The following is a 12,237-nucleotide window of genomic DNA, read 5'->3' on the forward strand; positions in this document are numbered from 1 at the left end:
TAACGTAGAAACCTGGTTTACTTCATTGCAAACAAATGGACAATATATATTGTACAATATATAATAAAAATACAGCTGATACAAGTGCCACTAATTAACAAAAAAACTAATGTTAAGACTTAAAAATGCTCATTTTTTAATATATACACTGCAGTAATAAGCCACAATAAATACATCAAATTTCATATCATTCATAATAAATACCGAAAATATAAATACGGAAGAATACAGTTAATTTGAATAAATTATTACAACGTAAGATCTAGGTTAAGTTCTGTTGAATATTATTGTAGCTTATATTACCCTTTGGCATCTTTGATGTTACAACTTGTTTAAAAAAAGAAATAAAGCAAATGTGTAGTTCATGAAGCTTAAAATTATTTCCATATACAGATTTTAAGATGAACTTTCCCTTTGCTTCTTCAAACAGTTTAAAAGCAGCAGTCCAATTAAATATCTTGCTTAACTGTTGAGACCTCCATAATTTTAGTATGCAAGATCATCTGTAATGGAAAATGTTAAGTATGTAACATAATTATTTTTCTCAGAAATCAGTAACATTAGAAGTAATGTACAAATTTTAAATGAATGGCTGCAATTACACATTTTTACTAGTCCCAGTTGAATGGATTACCTGTCTGAAAGACCATCAACTTAAGTGCTTCTGAGTTTATGCCACAGTATACTATTTACCACTTGCCAAAACAAATTTCAAAAGAAATTTTATATTCTTGTGGGGATATCTATATATATATGTATGTATACAGAGAGAGATGAACCTGCTAAAAGACAGGGCTGGACTAGACAGTGTGAATGTTAATACAGTCTGTTAATACAAAACACTTTAAACATATAAAAAGTAATGTGTTGGTTTTGTTTTTTTACAGAATCTTTACTAGTTGTAGATTGAAACAAATCAAAATAACAAATTGCCATGTTTTATGTTAACAGGTATTAACCAGTACATTTGTATTAATAATTTTATTTGTAAAAGGTTATTACACCAGAATGCAATTTAACTTAAAAGATCAACTTTACTAAGACAATATTACAGGCTGAGGATCTTAGGAACAGTTTTGTAATCTACAGATTTTGACTATTTTTGCACTGTTAAATGTCTAGCGCTTATTTTACATCAAACACTTTTAAAACATATTTCACAAACTACATTTCAGACGTATTTCCATAGAAGTGCCTACAATCAGTCAATTTAAAAGAAGTGCCCAGCTATTAAGCCTTGTTTACATGGGCATTTGAGACCTGAAGTTGTGGTATTTGTGTGAAATGGCTTGAAAAAAACCAATATGCTTGCTTCTGGTTTTAAAAGAACCAGCTGCCAGTGCACATGATGATCTTTTCAAGAAGCTGAAAACTGGTGCTGAATCTGTATCTGAGACCCACAAATGGTTCTTTACAGTGATTCCTCCATTACCCCAGCAAGGCTAACCTCCATCCACAATCCAACCCAAAATATAATTCTTAAGAACTTATTTTAGAAGATGGAGAAACCTAAAATAATTACCTGCCATAATGTACTAACCTGCAATTGAAAATGCCAAGATAAAATGCTGAAAAAAGGATATTTTTTCTTTACTTTTAGCATCTCTTGCTAGCTGAGAAACTGAGTGTAGGAGAATATGTGCCTGGGAGCAGAGTTAACTAAAATGATTCTGAACTTGTCTTTGAAATTGCCATCAGCAAAGAGTGATATGGTAGCAATGCTTCTAGGGTGTTGCTTTTTAGTTTTTTTACCTCATGCATTTGGATAAGTCTTTTATTTAATGGCCACCCGTATAACTCTGGTCTGGAAAAAATGTCAATTCCAGTTTCCACTCAGTTCATGTTTGGTTACAATATATTGTATTACAGAAACAATATTATGGTCTAACATGGGCAAGCTTGTAGTGAATGTCAATATACTTTTCCATCCATGTTCTGAGGAGATCTTAATTTGCATTTTTCCTTCTGTTGGTTTTTTTTTTTAATATGCTTTATTTTTCCCTTTAGAAGAAAAAATAATCCTCATCAATCTGCCTCCTGCCTTCATCTTTCTTTTCCTCTAAATTGTTCTTCCTATCCTCCCTGCGCTCACTCAAGTGTTTGAAGACAAAGGATGATCTTGATCCTTATATTAGAATAATGATGTGCATTTGTACCTTCCACCATTTTCCCTATCAACAAAAGCTAATCCCATATTCATGGTTTGTTGGAAAAGGAAACAGAACAATGTACGTGAGACAAACTTTTTTTGACTTTGGTCTACTGGACATTCATTTATTAAACAGAAGTGACATGGCTAAGCTCCAAATTAAAATAATTGTATTAATAAAGTACAAAATCTACCTTTCGACTTTTTTTTTTGTTCCACCTCCAGCCTTGGATGAAGGACTATGATCTCAACTGTGAGAAGGTGCAACACAGAGCACCAGGAATATGGTTGTCCAGTCTGTGGGACCTTCTGAACAGGGGGTGTCTGCCTAACCTTAAGACAGCAGTAGGGCAATACGTATTTCAACTCTTAGAATCACAGAATGGCCTGGTTTGGAAGGGACCTTAAAGACCATCTAGTTCCAACCCCCCACTAGTTCATATTGTTCAAAACCCCACCCATCCTGTTTTCAAGATATCATTGTCAGCACAAAGTACAGCAGAGTTGCCCTTGTGCTTGAATTTAATGAAATGCCTTACTTTACAATGGAGGGAGGGAGGGACTAAGGCTGCAAAATAGGTATTTCATAAAGTGGATGTTCAAATAGGGTAGCAGAAAAGTTCTCAAAAGATGTTATAACTTTACTCCTTAAGTGGAAAAATCTGGTACATTTATTAGCCAGAATTAAAAGCTGCCTTGGATTTAGGGGAGGGAAGAGACAGTGAAAAGGAAGAACTTGTGAGTTCACTCAGACATCTTTAAAACTACATTGCACTTCATCACTTGACAATATTTATACTTTGGATTTGACACTTCTTGGAGAAAGTAGACAATAATTTGCACATGGACAATGATTACAGAGAATAGTAAAATTAAGGATAAAAAAACCCCCTTGAAACAGTGAAAAGGCCAATGCTGAGATTTCTCATACCAAGGAACAAGTAAGTGAACTAGACTCTTTTGAAAATAACAGCTTTCTACCATTTTAAAAAAATAGTAATCAGATTTAATATTTTAGAAATAAATTCTATAGAATATATTCTCTTAGTTAATTCTAGATTTTCAAAGTATTTTACATCAACTGTTCTGCAACCATTATAAAGCAGATGATAGAATTACTCTTTAGTCTCAGCAGGAAAACGTAACACCCCCAAATGCTTAAGGATTTTCTGTATCATCCTCTTCTGTTCCTGACTGTTTCAGGAAGTAAAACAACTGGCACAATGAACATCGGTTTATAAAAGTCACGAGCTGTAACAGTGGAGATCCTTATTTAGCAAATGCCTTTTAAAAGGATATCATGGGTCTGTCTTGCTTTATGTTTAAGTAAGGACACCTGCATTGCTACAGGAACAGCCTAGAGAAAAGGAGTTGCAACTGAGAATTCAGCTGGTAAAAGAACACAACATGCAGAAGAGTAAGACTGTCTGTCGCTGCCAAGTATGGTGTTGCAGGAAAACTACAATCTTGCTGCTCAAATGTTAAGCACTAGACAGGTAAATGTTGTATATTCAACACAGCTTTTATTCTAATTTTTCACTGTGAAATTTACTTTTTAGCTTCTGCCCATTAATCCAGTCCAAGGAAAGGAGAGCTCATTTCAGCTGTGTTTCATGTTAGTGAAAAATTTCTGGTCACTTCTGAGCTGGGCTAGGCTTCATTTGCAAAGTGGCATAGTCTGCAGTAGAAAAATTTACTTATGATGCCAAAACACGAGAATAAAATGGTATTTTACCTGTTCTACAGAATAATGTTTTATCACAGTATCTCCAAGTACATAACAAACCAGAGCACAGAGAACGCAATGACACAATAGGACAAAGGCAAAGTCTCCTCTGCCTGAGCCCAGTACTCTCTATCCAATGTATCACATTTCTGTCAGGAACACCTGAACTAATAGAAACCTTTATACATGCTTAGTTTTGCATGTATATGTCTTTTAACAAAGCAGCTGTGTTTGTGAAGGTACTGCCTTCACAAAGGAAGGCAGGGAAAGCAACATGATCAGTTTATTAGCACATTTACTGAAATAAAACATCCAGATCAGGTTAGAAACTGGATCTGGACAGGGATCAGTCAGCAGTCTAGTGAGTAACAGTACCACCAATACCTCACAGGAATCCTGCAGCACTTGGACTAAAGGCAGGGTCCCACTATTAACAGCAGGGGAGCAGCTGAACCTTATCTATAGCAAGTGATAGTTACTATGGAGTGGAACCAATGACCTTAAAATAAACAAATGTCAGCTCCAATCATGATTCACTAGCAAGAACTTAAGTAAATGAAAAACTGTAAAGCTTTACAAATCTAGAATTTTCTCATCTAAGTAGCATACAGCTCAACAAAGAATATTTGAAACTTCTACTGACCAGCTTTTAAGGACGTTTCAATGGACATAAGTTAGAGCTCTTAAGCAACAATTGCAATTGCTGTAATCGTGCCAGTGAAATTCTAATTTCATGTCTACCATCAATTAAAGCTTTATAAATATGTAACAATTCACCTTTTTCCAAGAAAGGTGAAGTTCACCTTATAAGCAAAAAGGCATCTGCTTTTAGGTCCTGTTCCAGTAACAGTCTGTGTGAAAATTCCAGTTTGTTTCAAGAAAGGGAAATGCTTTTGTTATGACTCATTTTTGTGAACGATGCAATATAATCACAAATATATACCAGGCTTCTTAGAAGTGTTTATCAGTAGCCAGATATCTTAGAAATAAAGCTGATAAAGACTATCAGTAAAGTAGATATTTTCACAAATAATACACTGTGTTGATACAGAAGCAAATACTGCTGGTTATCATTTATAATACTTTTATCACATAGAAACAGCCTACCCAAAATGAAAGGACTGGTAATCAACATGATTCCCAGCTGGGAAATGGGACACAGCATGTATTATTATATACTAGCCCAGAAAATAACACTAAAATATTTTCCATCCCATGACTTAAGCTTGCTTTTACTTAAATGAAGAGTATGGTTTTTGTTCCAAGAAATAAAAAAAAAAATTAAAAAAAATCAAAGTTTAATCAAGTGATGGGGAACTTGACTCTCATGTTTTTTACATCCTACTCTAGATTTCAGCTAAATTTACCTACCTGTTTTGGTCAGGATTTAAACTATTTTTTTTTTCATTCTAGTCAATGCTAGAAAAGCGTTTAGCTTTGTTATTTACTGGCATGGATTTGGCTGGGCAACAGGTTTAACCTGTACTGAAAAAAAGAGAGGTTACTGGGTTTTTTCCTCAGTACATCTCTGTTAGAAGGCTTGATAGTACTATTAATAATAGCTACCAGAAACTCTTCATTAATTATAATGTCAAAAAGACTTGACTTTATAACTTGCTGTAAGAACTAAAGACTTTTTTACTTTGTATCTTGAGATCAAATCTTGATCACAAAATACCGTATTGCATCAACAGTATTATTACCTACATTATCACCACCTAGCCAATTAGGAATATTTTTTCAACTTAAATCTTTACTTTTTTGACTTCAAACATGGAAAAAGAATGTATCACAAATGCTTTATGTAGTCCCTGCTCCCTCTACCTCTCTCTTACAAGGTACTGCCTGTTACCCTACGCTGCAGACTTTAGAGAATTTGGCTGTATTCACCCCTGATGCCCCAATGGCAGGGAACATACACGTCCAAATACTCAGAAGTTTTTACAAATGCTATTATTACAGAGGACTGGGACCAGATATCTGTGCCAATGGAAATAGTTATAACCATCATCTCAATATCTAAAGCTAGCTGCAAAGTATATTTTATAAAGTTAATCACTTACTGTGCTTGCTGACATTATTAAAGATATTTTTCATGTGAAAGCACAGGGGCCAAGAAAATAATTTCTTATTGCTTAGTAATGGCATGAATAACAAAGCAAAAGATTTCACTTAACTTTCCCCTGAGAGAAATACCCCAGTAAAGTGTGTGTGGTTCTCCAACACACTCTGAAGTTAAAGAGCTGCTACTGATGCTCATCTACGTCCCAGCTCAAGCAGAAGAGATTTGTGCTTTTGGTGCTGGTGTGAAGGGAGAGTGCCCAATTTAAGCCCACTGTTAAAGCAAGACCCCTTTATACACAGGGGTATGTTACATTTGCCCTTAGAATATCTTGAACAGAAAAATTCATTCTTCAGTGCAGAGCTTTAAGGGCTAGCACATTTCTCTTTAAAAATCATGGGCATTTGCTGTATGGCATTGGAGAATACAGGCACTTACCTGGCTACTCAGCCTTAGAGAAAGAGACTAGAGTGGTCTGTGACTGCGAGGAACAGAGGCTGTGGAATTTCTGAGCCAGATAACCAACATGAGTGCGCTTTCCCAGGAGATGGAATATGTTGCAAGTTTGGAATCCAGTCCCTAGAGAGCTAGACTTTTCAATGCAGTTCATATAAAACATGTAGGACTTCTTGTGGAAACAAGTAAATAAAAAAACCTTTCCAACTACTACATGGAGTAAAAATATTTTGCTAATTTAGCATAAATATGAGAAATCACTTTGCCCAGATTTCATACAAAAACAATTAAGTTAGCTCTTTTTTTTGAAAAGCGTATTTTACATCGGCAGTTTTTCTACTGGAGTACTGTACATGATGTTTTAAAGAGCTTCTAACCAGAAGAGTCACTGTTACAGAGATAAAATTTACACTGTGTTTACATGCACACTGTTAACCATCTAGATCTGACACAGATAAAAACTAAGATGCTGATTCTTATTTTGACAAACAAGACAGGCCTATATTTCAACTACTTGATGTATAATAAATGAAATTTCAGTATCAGAAGAATAAAAATGCTGAAATAGATTTTGAAATCAAAATAAGGCAGTGCAGAATTACCAGTGCAGAGAAAATCTGGTTCCTATGCCTCCTTTTCTAGACAAAAGCAACATTATTTAATAAATGTACTTTCATTCCCATTTCACTTAAAAACAAGTGGATCACAAGGTAATGGAAATCCATATGATGCACATGTTCTTTTGCTTGCAGACTTTTGCAGATACAAAATTGCTGAAGCTATTTTTCCTCACTGAATGGACTGTTTCCTAATAAGACCAAATGGTACTAAATTTGATACAATCAGAAGTCCACAATAGCCAGTCTTGTATTTCATAAAAATTTAGGCAATCTAGACACTTCCACATTTTTTTTCCATGCTTTATTTAAACTTTCATCAGTAAGGCTCTGCTTTTATAAATTGCATACTGACATATTCATAAACTGGCTTGGGAAAAACATACAGGTTTTGTTACAGTGAATTTGAAGATCTTACATTGCCTCAGGATCTGTAGCTATGGCATTTCTCCGAGAGGTTCACAGTTCCCACAGTTCGTACAGTACTGCAAAGTGGCACTAAAGTGCGTAAGTATCTGAACGGTGGCTGGGCTGAAGGTGCTGTGTGAGCTTAAGCTACTGCTTTGCCATTATATACAAGATCATTTTTCTTTGGGAAGGGGGTACTAGTTCTGGAATGCCACTGATTTTAGTTTTAAATGGAGGATTGTCTACCATTCTCTATTCTAGAAGATGTAACTGCCCCCTTTCTGACTCTTCTGTTTGTCAAGAACAGTAAAAGAGAAAATAGTACACTCTAAAAATATGTTTCAAGATGATTTATCAGAAATGGTATTAAGAAAAAGATAAGAAAGAATACAAGGTACTCCAGATGAAAAATGGACATGCTCTTCATAAGCAGCTATGGGTCTTCTGCTCAAATGAACATTCTGTTCATTTTTATCAAAACATGAATCTTAAACTACCATAAATAAAATACATACAGTACAGAACAATTAAAACTTTTTTTTTTGTACAGTAGTTACTTTTACATTAAACTTACCATCTTTTCAGATATGTTGAAAATTAGGACTCTAAACATGATTATTTCAAAGTATCATTTTTAACAATCTTGCACAGGCCCGACAGTCAAAAACATGAAGCTTTGATTCAGATAGCTTGGCAGGTTTCACATACTTTCATAGGTAGGCTACTTTGAAATATGTTGGGTGTGTTTTTTTAATCATCTATTTTATTTTTATCAAAAAAAGTATTTGATTATTTTTATTTAAATCTTTACATGAACTGGTTTTGTGCAATATCACTGCCAGTGTAGCTTGAGAAAACAAAATGTGTCTGGAACATTGACTATAGTCCAAGTGCTGTCTACCTCTTAAAAAAGTACGTTTCTAGGAAAATCCAATGGGAGTGAATTTTAACACAGGAAGTCAGTCCTAGAATAATTTTAATATTAAACAGGTACTGTCTCTACCACTGGTGATTTGATGCACTCTTCGTGCAGTCTGCTCTTTTCTGGGAGGTTTAGTGAATTCTCAGCAGGGTGTTCTTGCACATGACTGTCACCATTCAAAGCTGAAACAAAGCCATCTTGAGAAGGACCTTTCAAGTATGAGTGAAATTCCACTGGCGGGTGACTCGGCCTATGCTCAGTGTATAAACTGTTACAGGGAGCACTGCCATCCCCTTCAGAAGATGAGCAGCAAACAATCACTGAGGGGTTTGCAGAAGGGTAATGAGGGCTGCTAAAAGTTTCCTCTGATTGCCGTGTGTAGTCAACAAACTGTTCTGAAGTCATGTTGTAAGGCACCAGAGAAAGACTACCGTTCTTGACAGCATCCCTTTCTGAGTAAGTCTCACCGATCTGGTTAGCAGTGCCAGCAACGTGGTTCTCTATTTGGTAATACAGAGCTGAAGAGTTAGTATAGTATGAAGCATTTTTAGAGTGGTTTTCATGCACAGCAGTTCCATCAGAGTAGCAAAGGACAGAAGGAAGAGGCACCATATCAGCATGGGAGCTCATACTTTCTACAAAATCATCTGCTTTTTCTTCCTCCTCATCTTCCTCCTCATCTTCCTCTTCCTCTTCATCATCATCTGATTCACTAGGGGCTAAACTCTGTGTACTAGAATCTGTAACTCCACTACAAAAGCTACTCCCATCTTCCTCTTCCTCCTCTTCCACTGGGCAGTCCAACTCCTCGGCTGACTGGGAATGCATAACTGCAGCCGGGGTTTCAGTTTCAATCTCAAAATTTTCTGCAATTGAATATTCAACTGGATGGGGTCCTGGACTCATGGAACTACTGTGTGCACTTATCTCAGTGTGACAGCCATTGAGTGCTGGAACTTGCTGCTCTCTATTTTTCTCCAATTCAAGTTTCATTATCGTGTGCAAAAAGTGAGTCCGTACACGGATAGGGTTAAATTCGATTCTACCTGCTGTATTGCTACACCCTTCTTTAGTGCAACCGCATGGAAAAGACATACGATCCACCTTTTAAAAAAGAGAATACAGATTAACAATGAGAAGCAAAAGCCTCGTGACATGACAGAGCCTAGACAGCCTAGAGAAATATAAAGGTGAGGTGGGATGCACCTTGAGAAATGCTGGTAGAATTAGTCAAAGCAAATGATCATTCAGAGAGTCAGCCCTGGAGTTTAGCAGTACTGAGAGAATAGCAAGGGGCCTGGACATGCTCCACTATTTCAGAGAAAGGAAAAAATTATTCTGTTCCATAGGTGAAAGTATTACACAGTGGAACAAATAATAGTTAGTTTTTCAATTTCTTGATCTGCTACAGCTTTACTTCATTTTGTACCCAAATCCAGGCAAAAGCATTACCAGAAACACCTTAAAATTTGGTAAAAATCATGGAAACTAGACACTCATTGAAACAAAATTAATAATATACAGAAACTTTTATAAAGTTACCAATGGGGACAGCTGATCTCAGAAAACAGGAGCAAAAACTTAAGTGCATTTTCAAAGATAATTGAGTCAATTATAGATGCAATACTGTAAGCCTAACAGACTGGGCACAGAACTTCTACATCTGATATCTTAAATTTCTGAAAATGTGACTGAACCCATGTATTGGCAAGCTTGATTAGACAGCCTAAGGTCTGTGACTTTCATCTGCACCGTAACACCTGAACATCAAATATGTACAGGAGAACTGCACAACACAATCCAGTACATCTTCCCCACAGGTGGAGATGAAAACAGGAATAGCAGAGAGAATGTATTATTTAAAATAGCAGAGAAAGTTTAGCTTGGATTCATGAGATGATGAAAAACACATTCAGGAAGAAAACTCAGCTGCACAACAGCAACTCAGCAGAACTAGCAGAAATATCTTTTAGGGAACATTTTGGGACACGTACAGCTGACGCTATGTAGATGTACAATATGAAATACCTCTTCAGTCTGCAGAGGAAAAACTTACCTGCTATATTAGCAGATATCTTTTTACTGCCTACATGCAAATTTGTCATGCATTGATTTTTAATTATCATGCATGTTACATAAAGGACATTTTCACAGAATATAATTTATTTATTGTATGGAGTTTGGACTATAAATCACATTTGGAGTGTTTGCTTATTGTTTCTAAAATAAAAGGTAATATCTCTTCAGAAATCTGCGGGCTACTTATTCTTCTCTTGTCTGTATCTGCCTATTTAGATAAAGGCCTGAAAGAAGTATAGGGAGCAGAATACTTGTGTAGGAACAAAAAAACACCCTAAGCACTGTATGTGCCTAAAATACCACTAGAGATATTTTAGGAGATTGTATTGATTGCCCACTATATACCCTTAAAACGGGACCTTACAAAACAGGTTGGACATCCACAAGTGTTATTGCCTAATACTTAATTTCCAATAGTATAGCTTCAAGAACAGAAAGTACACATGTGAGCATGGACTCACACCCTCCCCCCGCCAAGACAATTAAATAATGACAATAACATAGACATTTACCTGACATTTTATGCCTGCAAGACTGCAGGTGCAAGTTTCTGGGTCGCAGAACACACGGCAGTCACAGCCACAATCCTCTCTGGACAGGCGGATGGCTCGCAGCTCGTGCTTTTCTTCCACATCAATCTTCTTCACTCCAGAAGCTCGCAGCAATGCCCGCCGCTTTTTTGTAGGCAGGGGTTGGAGAAAAAAGTACTCATCTACTTCAGTGTTGTCTAGATCAATATCATCATCAGAAATGTCATCCAGAGTCAGTGTATTGGCTTCCTCAGATTCCACCGTACCATTCTTCGTCATCTGTTGCACAGAAGAATTAACAAAGTCCTTAAATGACAGTCACACTGAAGCCATGTCATAGACATCAATATGTGAAATGCATTATCAATGTAAAAAGCTGTATGAAAAAATGCTGCATTACTGCCAGGAAGTTCCAGAAATTGTCAAAGATAGGGTGACCAGGCATTTCTTTCACATTCAGCATATTAATTAAATACACTTTTTTAATACCAAGTTTGTAATGAAGGTAAGAAATTACCTGTTCATTATTTACCTAAATTTACTGCTTGCCATTAGCTGCTAGATCTCAACGCTTTTCTGAAATTCTGGTCTTTTCCACATTGTTTGACAAGATCATTTTTGAGACCTTAATTGATTCCTGTCTTTGAGTTCTCTGAAATTCTTAAATATCCCTTTTGAGAGAGCAATGATACCACTGACATGGGTTCAGACCACGATGTATCACAGGTTTTTAAAATGGTATATTTTATGTACTGCTCTGTTTTCTGACACACATTTCACATTACACCGGTAAAAGGGGGTAATAGCTCCCTAAACAGTTCTGCCTGGCCCTGGGACAGTGGGAAGATTATTTACACCAGGTATTTCAACATATTAGTTCAGTAAGGTAGAATAAGCAACATTAGAAGTCATCCTTTTTCCTGCACATTCTACAGAGAGAGAGGTAAATCCACACAGGGATTAAATGCATCTTGAATTAGCTGCCCGAAGCTAATACCTCACCATACACACAACTCAGCCTGAATATTTTAATCCAGAATGGCTCTCTTGGTTGTATCATTTCATTTTACGTTAGCAAGGTAAAACTAAGTAGATTGTATTTTTGTTTCTTTGATTTCCTTGTTTGTTTGTTTAATATGTAATAGGGGAATGACCTACCTAAGAACTGATTTCTCTAGTTTAATATACACAAGGCTCAATCCACTCCTTAAGCAGATCACTGTTACTTAATCTAAGTTAATAGGGAGGGAGAAAAAAATAGGAGGGAGAAAAATTCTAATCTCTGCTT

General features: G+C 36.1%; 1 protein-coding gene across 10 annotated transcripts in view; it reads right to left on the reverse strand.

Moving 5' to 3' along the window:
* Nucleotides 1–12,237, reverse strand: part of CSRNP3 (cysteine and serine rich nuclear protein 3) — a 99,861-nt gene continuing 87,624 nt past the window's right edge. For 8 of the 10 annotated variants that reach the window (XM_023931088.2, XM_086898111.1, XM_086898112.1 and 5 more), the window contains 2 exons: nt 10,932–11,228; nt 7,754–9,444 (listed from right to left, as the gene is read on the reverse strand). In XM_023931088.2, the coding sequence (XP_023786856.2) occupies nt 8,401–9,444; nt 10,932–11,228 (1,341 nt within the window). In that variant the 3' untranslated portion in view covers nt 7,754–8,400. Of the gene's footprint in view, nt 504–6,375; nt 9,445–10,931; nt 11,229–12,237 lie in introns of those variants that run through there. The other 2 variants (XM_086898110.1, XM_086898109.1) reach the window with 1 other exon arrangement.

The sequence above is a fragment of the Cyanistes caeruleus genome, chromosome 7 (genome assembly GCF_971803275.1).
Source record: "Cyanistes caeruleus chromosome 7, bCyaCae1.hap1.1, whole genome shotgun sequence".
In the NCBI taxonomy this organism is placed as follows: domain Eukaryota; kingdom Metazoa; phylum Chordata; class Aves; order Passeriformes; family Paridae; genus Cyanistes; species Cyanistes caeruleus.